Genomic DNA, 15,330 nt, shown 5'->3' with positions numbered 1-15,330 from the left:
GCGTCTCCCCTCCCCCACTCTCCCCCTTTTCTCCCTCTTCCCCTCTCATAGGCAGTAGCTCAACTGGTTTGAGTGTCCACCCTGGGCACTGAGGATAGCTTGGTTGATTGGAGCAGTGGCCCCAGACGAGGGGTCCCGGGTGGATCCGGTTGGGGCACATGCGGGAGTTTGTCTATTTCCCCTCCTCTCACTTGGAAAAAAGAAAAAGAAATAAATAAAATTATTTTTTAAAAAAAGAAACCCCAGTCTTGGCACTGACATGCTGATTGCTTTTGGAGTGTCCTTGCTTCTAAGCCCTCAGCTGACAGAATGAGGAAATGTGTGTGCACTAACTGGTGTGTAGATAGGTATGTACGAATATCTTCATGTAGCCATCTATATCTATAATTAAGTTAAACAACCTCAGACTTGTGTCTCCCGTTCTAACCCATCAGCACAGGGATCACATGCCTCCTCCCATGCTTGTCTGCAACCTCCCACCCAAAAAGGGAGGACCCAGCGCCCAACGCCCTCCCTCCACTCACTTCACTGCTCACTTTCAGTGTACCTCCCAGGTTATCACCCCGCGCCCCTGTGGGAGTTAAGTTTGTGAGCCCGAGCACCCTGCTGTGCGAAGTGCCTGCACTTTTAGTCTTACAGTCGCCCCTCATTCACGAAGAGGCACAGGTCAGCCACACACCCTCCAGTGAGCCTGTTTCACATCTTTATAGTACAGGTAGATTGTTTTGTCACCTTCTGTATTCCATTCTGGGATTCCCCAACCTAAAATATTTTTTAAAAATTTGCACACACTAAGGCGAGCCTGCAGTCAAACCAGATGAGCCTACACTCAAGCTGGTGACCTCGGGGTTTTGAACCTGGGACCTTAATGTCCCAGGCCGATGCTCCATCCACTGTGCCACCACCGGGCAAGCTAAGGCTCATCTTTTGCTGTGAAGTTCTATGGGTTTTGACAAACAGACAGTACTGTTTATCTACCACACTGAAGTTTTGTCACGCTAAGAAAGCCCCGTGCACGACCGTTCAAGCCCCCTTCCTCCCCTGCACCGCTCCATTCCCCATCATGCAAAGATTGAGAATTTAAGCCAAGACATAGGTGTTTAAAAATATTAAGTGGCACATTAATGCTGAAATGAGAACAGAGTTTTCTAGCTCCTATGTATTTTATACCCACCACATTATCTCCTAATTTTTAAAATGTAATACTTTCATTTGGACAAAAACTGTACCTTCGGGAAAGATCAAAACTTTTAAAGTGAGACAAGTCTGTCCCTACAACCAGGAAATTTCCGCAGATGTCAAAGAAGCATGGGTTCCCCTCTGTCTCAGAGAATGGCAAGAGTTGTTTCACAGTCCCCTGTGGAAAAGAAAACGGACAAGGAACTCAGGAAAGCAGCTTGTGTAGCGTTTCACTTTCGTGACTACACATCAGTTACAGAGAATCTTGTATGCGCCCCTCACGTGCTCAGACGTTTCCTGGTGGCTCAGTGTGTGGCCAGCACTCTGCTAGATTCCAACACAACACAGGGAACACTGGGCTCTGCCCTCAGAGAACCCCTCATGCTTCCCCAAAGGAGAGACAGACAGCAACTAGGTCAACAAGCAAGTGCACAGGTAACCTCAACCTGACAAAGTGCTGGAAAGGTAACAGGATGCTAAAAGGACAAAGTGCCAAGGGTGGTGAGATGACCAATCCCATCTGTTGAGTTGATCCAGGAGGTCTTGTTGCCATAGGTCTTAAGTGAAGGCCTCTGATAAATAATCTTGCTGGTGTCACATAAGTGGTCACCCTTGGGTGGGGAGGACAGTGACCGGATGGGATGGTAGTTACATCATGGGTGTGTTCCATTTGTGAAATACCTCTGAGCTGCAATAAAACTTATGCACGTATGTCAGCTTTCATGCATGCATATCATACTGCAATAAATGTTTGAGAAATAAGTCTTGTCTGGGGGCAGTAAACTACGGTTGCATGTACTGGAGCTGGAAGGGGCCAGCCTAGGAGGCTCGAGGCCGCTGCAGCAGGGAGGGCCAAGCCGCAGTGAGAGAGGCATGCACTGAGGTTGGGTAAGCCAGCCGAGGCCATGCGGGGTGGCATCAGTGCAGGCAAAGAGCCGGCCAAAGAGGCAGAGTTAGATTTTGTTCAAAGTGAAGCTGGAAGATTCTAGAGGGTTTGAGCCATGAAGTAATTTCATAATTAATTAAGCGTTTAAATGGTATTTAATTTTAAATGTCACTTTAAAAAACAACACTTTATTCAATTTTCAGAGAGGAGGGGGGGAAGGGGGAGAAGCAGGAAGCATCAACTCCCATATGTTCCTTGACCAGGCAAACTGGGGTTTCAAACTGGCAACCTCAGTGTTCCAGGTCAACGCTTTATCCCACTGCGCCATCACAGGTCAGGCTTAAATGTCACTCTTAACAGCACTTTGATAAGACTGACCACAGCCAGGCCTGAGCAGAGCTTAGGCTTTGCAGAATGTCCTGTATACAACTGACCCTACTCCTCTGAGTTAGAAGAGGACCCTGGCTCACTTCGGCCAATGACCCGGGAATGGCAGCACCTGCACAGCACCAGGCTGGGAGAAGAGCACTCCCACAGTGAGCTGTATGTCCCTGGGAGCTCCGAGAGGGGCGGCGAGTCAGATGTGCATAGCTGAGGGCACTGCAGGGCTGAGGGCTGAGGGCACTGCGGGGCTGAGGGCACTGCGGGGCTGAGGGCACTGCGGGGCTGAGGGCATTGCAGGGCTGAGGACACTGCGGGGCTGAGGGCACTGCAGGGCTGAGGGCATTGCAGGGCTGAGGACACTGCGGGGCTGAGGGCTGAGGGTATTGCAGGGCTGAGGGCACTGCGGGGCTGAGGGCACTGCAGGGCTGAGGGTATTGCAGGGCTGAGGTCACTGCAGGGCTGAGGGCTGAGGGCATTGCAGGGCTGAGGGCACTGCAGGGCTGAGGGCTGAGGGCATTGCAGGGCTGAGGGCACTGCAGGGCTGAGGGCTGAGGGCACTGCAGGGCTAAGGGCTGAGGGCATTGCAGGGCTGAGGGCGTTGCAGGGCTGAGGCCAGGCGGCAGCGGAGGAACAGTTCTAGTGCACAGGAGAGGGCGGAGTGAGCTGCAGAACAGGGAGGGTTCCAACAGAGCTTAGTGGACTCATAACACTGACCAGAGAGACCCTAGGAGCAGGTGAGGAGGCAAGAACCTATGTAGCCTGTCTAGGAAATTCAGGGCTGGGGATAAATGGCTGGAAGAGGGGGCAGGGCAGAAGGAATTCGAAACAAAAACCTGATCCTTGATCCTCTTTTTGATGTACCTAGCAGGTGCTTAATAAATGCTGTGGAACAAGCAACCAGCTGCTTCAATATACGATCAAAAGAAGAGTCGCAGGCAGCTGCTGACTGGGCCAACGACCACCCATTAATGATGACAGAATGGGTCTCAGCGGCCCTCGCCAAACCTCTTCCTCCGCGGCTCCTTATATATTGTTTACCCAGGGTACAAACTTGAACTCGCCCTGGCCGGTTGGCTCAGCGGTAGAGCGTCGGCCTAGCGTGCGGAGGACCCGGGTTCGATTCCCGGCCAGGGCACACAGGAGAAGCGCCCATTTGCTTCTCCACCCCTCCGCCGCGCTTTCCTCTCTGTCTCTCTCTTCCCCTCCCGCAGCCAAGGCTCCATTGGAGCAAAGATGGCCCGGGCGCTGGGGATGGCTCTGTGGCCTCTACCTCAGGCGCTGGAGTGGCTCTGGTCGCAGCATGGCGACGCCCAGGATGGGCAGAGCATCGCCCCCTGGTGGGCAGAGCGTCGCCCCTGGTGGGCGTGCCGGGTGGATCCCGGTCGGGCGCATGCGGGAGTCTGTCTGACTGTCTCTCCCCGTTTCCAGCTTCAGAAAAATGAAAAAAACAAAAACAAAAAAAACAAACTTGAACTCATCTTGCATCTACATTGGTTCAACTATCACCTTTATGTCAATGTATTCCAAATCCCCAAATGTACTGCTTTAGAGCACTGACTCAACCTCCAGAACCTGTATTTCCTACTAGCTCTGACGTCCCTGATGGGGTTCAAGGCACCTCAAAGTCGCACCTTGTCCCCCCAAACCTGCACTGCTTCTGTAGTGTCCATCTTAAAGCATCAAAACTAACCCAGATTCTCAAATTAGAAAAAAAATTTTCTATCTTTTTATTCTTGTTTGTTTGTTTGTTTTATTGAATTCAGAGAAAGGAAAGGGGAGAGAGCGAGACAGAAACCTCAATCTGTTTCTGTATGTGCCCCGGCCAGGGATCAAACCAGCCACCTCTATATCTCAGGACAATGCTCCAACCAACCGAGCCATCCAGCCAGCGCATCAGAACACTCTCAATTCTTCCCTCTCTGTTGCCACCTACCAACCAACTGCTCACCAACTGATTTGTCCCTCCCCCCACTCTGGCCTCCCCTCCCAACCTTGCCTGGCAGGCCCTTAGACCTGTCCCAATGGTATCACTTGACTTCTCTGTTCGTCTGCTCCCCTAGGCTTTCCCACTACCCTGACTCAGAAGTTATCTTCAAGAAGAAAACACACACACAAGAAAAAAGCAAGCCAAAGTGCACCCTGTCCCCTGGGCTTCCCAACACCCGCTATATTCAGACTGGCCCATGGTTCCCATGCTGCACTCCCCACTTGGCTGTCCCCTGGCTCAGCCTCCACCACTGTCCATCAGATACTACCCCTCCTTCAGCTCCACTCTGCATAAGAGCCCTCCCCAGGCTGCCTGTCACTGCTCTTCCTCTAGTCTAGGCCACCTCATTGCACAGCAGTTAAGGCACTGGCGGAGCGGGTGGAGCCCTATGTTCCAGCATGGAAGGGGGTCTCATTAGAACACTGGGGGGTGCATGTTGTGGACATCACGAGGGAACAGAACAGTGTGTTAGAGGTCTGTCATCTTGAAGGCATGCACTGCTCCCACCCTGGCCTCCCCCGCAGGCCCATGTAGGGGGACATTATGTCCTGAGCTAACGGCTCCGTAGCACCCAATATGCTCAGCAAACGTTTCCTCCCATTTCATAACCCATGTACTCAAGGTCCAGTATCTAGCCCTTTTCACTGAACACGGCCCTTGCCCTGCCTCCTGACTTCTGAAGGTATCACAGTTACAGATGGAGCAGCTATTCCAGATCCATTTTTACAACCAAGCTCCTGGTGGGAGGAATCTGATGTGGGCGGGGAAAGCCAATATGCAGGCTCTGACTTGATTTAGAGATAAGCATTTTAAACTTTGCCCTAATTGTCTTTTATTATTATGATGATGATGATTAATTTTAGAGAGAGATGAAGGGAGAGAGAGACACACACGCACACAGAAACACCAATCTGTTCCTGTATGTATTCTGACCAGGGACTGGACCCGCCATCTCTGTGTACTGGAAGACGCTCTAACTAATCAAGCCATCAGCCCGGGGCTGCCCTAATTGTCTTTATCATCAGAGCACACTTGCTCCAGAGCAGTGACTTACTTGCCAGGTTCGGACTTGAACTCGATTTGGTTCCACTGTGTAAACGCTCTCTTCATGCATGGCTAACACTGGAGACTCACACAGAAAGGCACCTAAAGTGGAAGAGAAACATGGGAGCAGCAGCTGAACATTCGTCCTTCCTCAGAGTTAAAGAGGCATTGTCATGCAAGCTCCCTAATTCACCTCTGACCTCCTACCGGCTCTGGGAGGGAGCTGCATGTTGCAGATGAGGAAACCGAGGCTGTGGGGGCAGGGAAGTGCCCAAAGCCAAGCTGGCAGTGACACCCCTTATTAGTGCAAGCTGGCCCTGCACCACTCAATAGCGGTGTCTCTCCTCTCCCACCAGGCAGCACAGCACCTCTGATGGCACACTGGTTAAGTAAGCACCTGCTCATGTGGAACTTGGGAGGCTGCACGCGCTGTCTCTAGACAGGTTATTTGGTTAGCGAGATGGTTACACACACAAGACAAACTATTTCAGGACCTGCTGTGCTGTCTGTCTTACTGGGTAGACAACAAGTTCATCCTTGCCCCTAGGGGGTCTACACCAGGAGAGAGAAAAAGCAGTGAATTACCAGCACAACAAAAAGCAGAGCAAGAAATATGTTAGAAGAGAATTTCAGCAACAGACATGAGAGAGGAAGAAAAGCAGAACAATATGCAGGAGAGAGGTAATAAGCAGCAGAAACATCCCGAGTGGGCACACGGAGGGATCACCCTGGGGGACTGCAATGGCCAGGCCTGTGAGGGGAGGGCTGAGGTCAGGACGGCTGACCGTAAGCACTGAGCTAGCTGAGGAGCAGGTCTTGATGGTCCTCGTGCTGGAAGCTATCCTCCAAAGATATTGTGCTCTCATCCCCAGAATCTGTGATTTTTAGTTGATAAGGCCAAGGATAATAAGGTCTTGAGCTGGGGAGAGTATCCTGGATTATCCAGGTGGGCAGTAAATGTAATCAAAAGCGTCACTATTAGCCTGACCGGGTGGTGGCGCAGTGGATAGAGCATCGGACTGGGATGCGGAGGACCCAGGTTTGAGACCCTGAGGTCTCCAGCTTGAGCGGGCACATCTGGTTTGAGCAAAAGCTCACCAGCTTGGACCCAAGGTCGCTGGCTCGAGCAAGGGGTTACTCGGCCTGCTGAAGGCCCACCGTCAAGGCACATATGAGAAAGCAATCAATGAACAACTAAGGTGTTGCAACGAAAAACTGATGATTGACGCTTCTCATCTCTCTGTTCCTGTCTGTCTGTCCCTGTCTATCCCTCTCTCTGACTCTCTGTCTCTGAAAAAAAAAAAAAAGTGTCACTATTCAGAGGGAGATAGATTTCAGACAGGAACAATGTGAGAGTGGAGGCAGACACTGAAATGATGTGACCCTAAACCAAGCATTGCTAACAGCCACCAAAAGCTGTTGAAATAGATTCTTCCCTAGAGCTTGGGAGGGCGTGTGGCCCTGTTGACCCCTTCATTTTGGCCCAGAGGAACTGATTTGGCTTTCTGACCTCTACCACTATGAGACAGTGAGTGTCTGTGTAAGCCCCTCAGTTTGTGCAGCCTCGGGACACTCATACAGGCATGAAGAGTGGAGGGACACGCAGCCCCGTGACACAGAGAGGAATGGGACACAGAGAAGTATCCGAGAGTGAGGAAGCATCTCTGATGATCCACCCTGAGATTTTCAGGGGGGGCCCTGGTCCACATGCCACAGGCTTACTGCTTTGTGAGGTCTGGATGTAGTTCAAAAGTGGGTGTGTAGCAAGCGGTCCCCTGGAAAGCACTGTGGTGGTTTGCGCTCATGCAGCCTTATTTCTGAGTGGTTTCGCTGTCCTGGAGTCTGTGAGGGCTTGCTGGCCCCAGATCCAGCTGTGCTTCTCTACCATCTTGACTGCCTTCAATAGGGAGGCCCAGGAGCCCTGAGTGCGGAGCGGCAGCACTGACTCTGTGAGCACAGGCCCAGGCACGACAACCCATCTGAGGGTCGCCCCATGGCCCGCACCACAGTATCGGCACTCCTCCCCTCCCCACTAGGTGGTGAGAAAATAAGGCAGGGTGCTTTGAGTCCCTTCTGCTGGGGAAGGGGGTCGGGGAGACTCCCACCTGCATTTCGTAATGTGGTTCCAGAAGGCTCAAAAATCACCACCTGTTTTCCATTCCAAACAGCAATAGCATCCTAAAAAAAAGATCATGAAATTAAAAAGCAACCTCCTACTTGGGCCCCTTACCATCCCCAATGACCATACAACTGACCAGGTCTTTTGTCTACATGGAAGGCCCCAACCGACCCCACGGGTCACCTCGCAGATACCTTGGTGGCAAACACTCCGCTGATGTGCATGTCTGTGCGCAGGCTGTGTGTTACCCCCGTGGACAGGAAGGACACACTGAGTAAACTCGGGGAAATCTGCACCACGGCCACCTGCTGGTGGAAGTGCGACAGCATGGCCTGCTCGCTGAGGATCACCACAGAGCTGATGTTGTTCACTGCCAGAAGGTTCTTCCTGGAGCCCCACTTCATTTCCACGTTGGAGGGAGAGAACCGAGCGTGTGAACAAAGGAGAGCTATGGTCAGGAAAGCATTACACATATGATGGCTCATAAACAGTTTCCAAACACTATTTCTTTCTGTTGTTAAAAAATTTTTAAAAAATTTTTGTAAGTGTAAAATGTGCACTTTGTAGAAAGATTTTAAAATACTGACACAGATGACTGACCAAGCAATGGCACAGTGGCCAGAGAGCATCAGCCTGGGACGCGGAGGACCCAGGTTCAAAACCCCAAGGTTGCTGGCTTGAGCGCAGGCTCACCGGCTTGAGCGCGGGATCATAGACATGACCCTATGGTCACTGGCTTGAGCAAGGGGTCACTCACTCTCCTGTAGCCCCCTGGTCAAGGCACATATGAGAAAGTAATCAATGAACAACTAAGGTGCCACAACTATGAGTTGATGCTTCTCATCTCTGACCCTTCCTGTCTTGTCTCTCCCTCTCTCTCTCTCAAAAAAAAAAAATACTGACAGAGTTGTGATACAGCAGGTAAATACCTAACTAATGTCTGTTCTGACTGATTGAATATCTTCTATAATTTCCTTTTCTGATGTTAATTTAGGGATGTTTAGGCCTGGCTGGTTTGCTCAGTGGCTAGAGCATCAGCCTGGCGTATGGATGTCCCAGGTTGAATTCCTGGTCAGGCACAAAGGAGAAGCGACCATCTTCTTCCCTTCCCTTCCCTCTCTCCCTTCTCTCTCTTCTCCTCCCATCACCAGTGGCTTAACTGGTTCTAGCAATGGCCCTGGGTGTTGAAGATAGCTCGTTGGTCCAAGTGTCAGCCTCAGGTGCTAAAAATAGTTTGGTTGATTTGAACATCAGTCCTAGACAGGGGTTGCCAGGTGGATCCTGGCCAGGGTGCATGTGGGAGTCTATCTCACTATCTCCCTTCCTCTCACTTAAAAAAATTTGAAAAACAATTTAGAGATGTTTATTCTTAAAAATACATAGCAAACTTAACATAACATAATGAATTAAATTATATAGCTTTCATCTGGTAATATGGAATGGCACATTCATAATTTCATATTAAACTTCGAAATCTGGAGCGTGTTTCTGGAAATTCCTATTCCATTCCATCAATACATTTGTCCACTCTTGAGAAACCAGTTTTAATTTCTATAGTTTTGAGATATAATCTGATATATTATACAGAAATGTTCTGATTGTTTTTATTTTTTTTTTGAGAGACATGAAAAGAGAAAGAGGATGAGAAGCATCAACATGTGGTTACTTCCACTTTAGTTGTGCATCTGATTGCTTTTTATATGTGACTTGACTGGGGCCGAGCCATTGTCCCTTTGCTCAAGCCAGTGACCTTGGGCTTTTCGTGCCAGAGGCCTTTGGGCTCAAGCTGACAAGCTTTGAGATGGTGTGGACAATGCTCCCCGCTTAAGCCAGTGGCTCCACACTGACAACCCTAGACTCAGAGCCAGATACCTCAGGGCTTCCAACTGGTGATCTCAGCATTCTGGGTCGATGCTTTATCCACTGCACCACAACCAGTCAGGCTGTTCTGATTGTTTTTTTTTTTTATTCAGTGAGAGGAAGGGAGACAGAGAGACAAACTCTCGCATGCGCTCTGACCGGCATCCACCCAGAAAGCACACTATGGGGCAATGCACTGCGCATCTCGGGTGTCACTCCATTGCTCAGCAACCAGGCTCTTCTTAGTGCCTGAGGCGAAGGCCATGGAGCCATTCTCAGTGCTCAGGGCCAACTCACTCCAATCAAGCCATGTCTGTAGGAGGGGGAGAAAGAGAGAAAGAGAGAAAGAGAGAGAGAGAGAGAGTGGAAGGGAGAGAGGGAGAAAAGCGAGGGGGGGAGGGATAGAGAGAAGCAGATGGGTGCTTCTCCTGTGTGCCCTGATCGGAAATCGAACCTGGCACATCCACATGCCTGGCAGATGCTCTACCACTGAGCCAACCAGCCAAGGCCTGTTCTGATTGTTTATAAAGTTTTTTCTTGGCCATTTGCTCTCCAACATGAGTTAAGAATTATTGTGTTGACTTCTCCCAAGAAAAAATCATTATTTTTACTGTTATCTACATGTAAGTTGTAAATTTATTTGGGAAGAAATGACACTTTTCCAAGATTGAGGCTTCTCTTTGAGGAAAATGATAATGTCTAATGATTACTCAGCTTTCTTTTTATGTCCTTTAAGAAAGTCCGTGCATGCCTGACCAGGCGGTGGCGCAGTGGATAGAGCGTTGGACTGGGATGCGGAGGACCTAGGTTCGAGACCACAATGTCGCCAGCTTGAGCGCGGGCTCATCTGGTTTGAGCAAGGCTCACCAGCTTGGGGCCAGGGTCGCTGGCTCGAGCAAGGGGTCACTCAGTCTGCTGTAGCCCCCCAGTCAAGGCACATATGAGAAATCAATCAATGAACAACTAAGGAACTGCAACAAAGAATTGATATTTCTCATCTCTCTCTCAGTTCCTGTCTGTCTGTCCCTATCTATCCCTCTCTCTGACTGTCTCTGCCATAAAAAAAAAAAAGTCCATGCAGCTCATTCTATTATTTTAAATGATATTTCTTTCATTACCAGTGAGGGTACACATGTTTTTTCATGTATCCTACTAACTACTTTTTGGTAAATTATCTCTATAATTTTTTCCATTAAAGTTCTTAATATTTTTCTTGTTCTTTTTATTTTGAGAGTATGATTATTAAAGTTGGGCACAGTGAAACAAAAGAAGGGCTTAGAGCCTGACCAGGCAGTGGCGCAGTGGATAGAGTGTCAGACTGGGATGAGGAAGAACCCAGGTTCGAGACCCCGAGGTTGCCAGCTTGAGCACGGGCTCATCTGGTTTGAGCAAAAGCTCACCAGCTTGGACCCAAGGTCGCTGGCTCGAGCAAGGGGTTACTCGGTCTGCTGAAGGCCCACGGTCAAGGCACATATGAGAAAGCAATCAGTGAACAACTAAGGTGTCGCAACGAAAAACTGATTGATGCTTCTCATTTCTCTCTGTCTTGTCTGTCCCTATCTATCCCTCTATCTGACTGTCTCTCTGTCCCTGTAAAAAACAAAAAAAAAAAAAAAAGAAAAAGAAAAAGAAAAAGAAGGGCTTAGAGTAGAAGAAGCAACGGGAGAGGGCCGAGGGAGTGCTCTGCTCTGGCTCTCTAGAAACATCATAGGGAAGAAGTGGGCCATGCAGGGCTGCATGGACTCGCTGAGAAGAAAAAGTCACAGTGACCGAAGTGAGCCAAGGTGAGCTGCCATCAGCACACTGAAAGGTCAGAGAAAAGGGGGCTCTGGATACAGGTTCAGGGGGTTAGCCTGGGATGAGCTGCCACTGCTCAGCGCTCCCTGGTTGCAAGTGTTGCAGGGACCCTTAGAGTTGAGTAGAGAAAAGTAAAGACACACGCCTGAGAGGGAAGAAAGGAGTGGATGGCTTCAGGGAGAGCCCACTTAGTATTTTACTTATAAATGTCAGTTTTATTCTGTCTTTTATTCTAAGATATCACTAAAGATAAGCCATAAAAAAAAAAAGCTGTGTAAAGATTCCCTCTTCCCACAGAAAAGCAAAAACAACAAAAGAGTTCCACGTCAACTTCATATTAAACAATAGGCCCTGAGGATCAGGATACAGCGTTTCAGAGCTCAGATGTTCCTTCAGTTCTAGTCTTGTTCTCCATTACCCAGCATGAAATAATTTTTTTTTTTCATTTTTCTGAAGCTGGAAACAGGGAGAGATAGTCAGACAGACTCCCGCATGCGCCCGACCGGGATCCACCCGGCACGCCCACCATGGGGCTACGCTCTGCCCACCAGGGGGCGATGCTCTGCCCATCCTGGGCGACGCCATGTTGCGACCAGAGCTACTCTAGCGCCTGAGGCAGAGGCCACAGAGCCATCCCCAGCGCCCGGGCCATCTTTGCTCCAATGGAGCCTTGGCTGCGGGAGGGAAAGAGAGAGACAGAGAGGAAAGCGCGGCGGAAGGGTGGAGAAGCAAATGGGCGCTTCTCCCGTGTGCCCTGTCTGGGAATCGAACCCGGGTCCTCCGCACGCTAGGCCGACGCTCTACCGCTGAGCCAACCGGCCAGGGCGCATGAAATAAATTTTTATGCACTCAAATTTGTTAACCGTTGTTTTGCAACTTTTATTACTTCAAATCTGAGAGAATTATATTCTCTCTACAGATCTGATAATATTCTATGCTATTTTTAGCCAGTTATTCTTTCTTAATTTCTCAAATATTTAAAATGCTAATTCATTGATAAGCTATTTTTGTATATGGCCCGAGAGGAGGATCTGAAAATAATTCCCAAAATTGCTATAAGGTATCCCTAAACTATTTACTACATAAATTTTTCTCTCCAGACTAGTATAGGATTAAGTAGCTTTTTTTTTGTATTTTTCTGAAGTGAGAAGCAGGGAGGCAGAGAGACAGATTTCCGCATGCGCCATACCAGGGTCCTCCCGGCACTCCCACTAGGGGGCGATGCTCTGTCCATTTGGGGCATTGCTCCATTGCAACCAGAGCCATTCTAGCACCTGAGGTAGAGGCCATGGAGCCATCCTCAGAGCCTGGGCTCCAATGGAGCCTTGGCTGCAGGAGGGGAAGAGAGAGACAGAGAGAAAGGAGAGGGGGAAGGGTGGAGAAGCAGATAGGTGCTTCTCCTGTGTGTCCTGGCTGGGAATCGAACCCATAGGATTAAGTAACTTTTTTTAAAGAAAGTGAGAGGAGGGGAGACACAGAAACTCCCACATGTGCCCCAACCAGGATCCACACAGCAAACCCCCTACAGGGAGATGCTCTGTCCATCTATGGCCATTGCTTGGCAACTAAGCTATTTTTAGCACCTGAGGCAGAGGCTCCAGGGAGCCATCCTTAGCACCTGGGGCCAACTCACTCAAGCCAACTGAGAAGGCTGTGGGAGAAGGGGAAGACAGAGAGAGAGAAATAGGAGGGGGAAGGATTGAGAAGCAAATGATCCTTTCTCTTGTGTGCCCTGATTGGGAATTGAACCTGGGACATCCACACACTGGGCCAACTCTCTACCACTGAGCCAGGGCCCAGATTAAATAAGTTTTAATTTGAGAGTTTTACATAGAGCAGATCAGAGACAACTTCCAGGAAGGTAGGGTGAAGAGCCCTGAGTACATAACAGGTATAACTGGTAAAAATTATGGAAAAAAAACCCCCACCTAATTCTCTGGAAATTGAGCAAAAAGCAAATGAAGGAAAACACTTATTCAAGAAGTCTATTAATTCTAGTAAGAGCAGCAGAGTCTGTGGGAGCTGAGCCCCTCTGCTCCCCTCCTCCTGCCCCCAACTCAGCATTACTGATGCTCCACCCAAGTGGACATGATGGAGGCTCTCTCTCCTCCAGTTTCCAGTTGAGGGCAACAGCGTGTCCCTGGGAGGGGCTAACCACCAGCACTTCTCATTTCCCTGGCTCTGTGTGATAGAGGCCTATTCCAGGTAAGTGGGGCAGAAAGGTGGAGGCCCCCTCCTTCCACCAGCCCCTGCTCACAGGCATGTTAGTCTGAGAAGACTGGGCAAACATCCATGCTGGGAGAGGCCATCTGAGAAGACCAGAGGGAGAGGCTCTCCATAAGAACAGAGAGCTCTGAAGCACTCCCCAGAGGAAGTGACTTCATTTGAACCACAATATAGGTACATTCAAGCTTAAGGACACTCTTGCAAACAGTGGAGGTGTTTGAGTGGTAAGCACTTAGAGAAGGCTGGTAGCTCCGTGAAAAGAAGCTCAGCAGCAGGCCCGTTTACCAGAGAGCACCGGGGAAAACACCTCAGAGCGGCTGTGGGAGCAGAGCAGAACAAACCCCAGTCACAGATGTCAAAATCCAGCCCTGCCCAAATTTTTTTTTTCTTTTTTTTTCTGAAGCTGGAAACGGGGAGAGACAGTCAGACAGACTCCCGCGTGCGCCCGACCGGATCCACCCGGCACACCCACCAGGGGCGATGCTCTGCCCACCAGGGGGCAATGCTCTGCCCCTCCGGGGCATCGCTCTGCCACAACCAGAGCCACTCTAGCGCCTGGGGCAGAGGCCAAGGAGCCATCCCCAGCGCCCGGGCCATCTTTGCTCCAATGGAGCCTCGGCTGAGGGAGGGGAAGAGAGAGACAGAAAGGAAGGAGGGGAGAAGCAAATGGGCGCCTATCCTATGTGCCCTGGCCGGGAATCGAACCTGGGTACCCCGCACGCCAGGCCGACGCTCTACCGCTGAGCCAATCGGCCAGGGCCGCCCTGCCCAAATTTAACTGGACCAGACTGTAGAGCAGTTGGTGTCCCACGACATTATAAAAAACAATGGAACTGCCAACTTTGGGCCTGAATGTGATCTGTGACACTAGACAGAAGCAGGAAGCTTAACAGAGAAATCAGGGAAAAGCCAGTCATGACAAGCTCCCCTAAAGCCGCCGTATCCCAGGGCATGACTATGCACGTGCCCTGGCTGGGTCCTCTGAGCAGCAATGTCAGAGGCTTAACACTACAGGGGAAAGAGATGCTACTACAGTTGTCCATCCAGCCAAACACTAAACAGACAACAACAGCAACAAGCCCTGGCGGTGAGCGGGGCAGGGAAGTCAGTATCTTAGAGCTGACACAACATTTTAACTCAAATGTCTAGTTTGCAACAAAAAAATTAAGTACCATGCAAAACAAGAATATGACTCACACACAGGGTAAAAAAGCAAGCAACAGAAACTACCACCAGAGGGCCAGATGTTGGACTTAAAGACTCCAAAGTAGCCATTATAAATATATTCAAAGAATTAAAAGAAACCAGGCTTAAAGAAGTAAAGGAAAGTGTGATAAAATGTCTCACCAAATAAAAACTATCAATAAAGAGAAAAAAATTATTAAAAAGAACCAAATATCCAGTAGAAATTAAACACGTCAACACAAAATCCTGTACACAAGCCTGACCTGTGGTGGCACAGTCGATAAAGTATAGATAGACCTGGAACGCTGAGGTGGCTGGTTCAAAACCCTGGACTTGCCCAGTCAATGCACATATGGGAAGCTACTTACTAGTTGGAACTTCCTGCTCCTCCCCTGCCCCTTCCTCTCCCTCTCTCTCCTTTCTCTCAAATCAATAAATAAAATATTTCCCTTCCCTTCCCGGATCCAACTGGCAACCCCAGTCTGGGGCTGATACTTGAGTACTGAGCTATTTTTATTGCCTGAGGCTAGCACACTCCAACCAACCGAGCTATCCTTAGCACTTGGGGCCACGCTCAAACAAATCAAGCCACTGCCTGTGGGAGGGGAAAACGGAGAGAAGGGAGGGGGAAAAGCAGACGGTTGCTTCTCCTGTATGCCCTGA

At 49.7% G+C, this 15,330-nt stretch overlaps 1 protein-coding gene across 10 annotated transcripts in view; it reads right to left on the bottom strand.

Annotated features, from left to right (window-relative positions):
- IFT140 (intraflagellar transport 140) overlaps positions 1 to 15,330 on the bottom strand; it is a 109,929-nt gene that overhangs the window by 67,484 nt on the left and 27,115 nt on the right. For all 10 annotated transcript variants that reach the window (XM_066275344.1, XM_066275345.1, XM_066275340.1 and 7 more), the window contains 4 exons: positions 7,794 to 7,997; positions 7,586 to 7,658; positions 5,491 to 5,582; positions 1,230 to 1,357 (listed from right to left, as the gene is read on the bottom strand). In XM_066275344.1, the coding sequence (XP_066131441.1) occupies positions 1,230 to 1,357; positions 5,491 to 5,582; positions 7,586 to 7,658; positions 7,794 to 7,997 (497 nt within the window). The remainder of the gene's footprint in view (positions 1 to 1,229; positions 1,358 to 5,490; positions 5,583 to 7,585; positions 7,659 to 7,793; positions 7,998 to 15,330) is intronic.

The sequence above is a fragment of the Saccopteryx bilineata genome, chromosome 4 (assembly GCF_036850765.1).
Source record: "Saccopteryx bilineata isolate mSacBil1 chromosome 4, mSacBil1_pri_phased_curated, whole genome shotgun sequence".
NCBI classification, from domain to species: domain Eukaryota; kingdom Metazoa; phylum Chordata; class Mammalia; order Chiroptera; family Emballonuridae; genus Saccopteryx; species Saccopteryx bilineata.
Note: the sequence above shows the minus strand (reverse complement) of the source record. Positions and strands in the feature narration are given on the sequence as shown.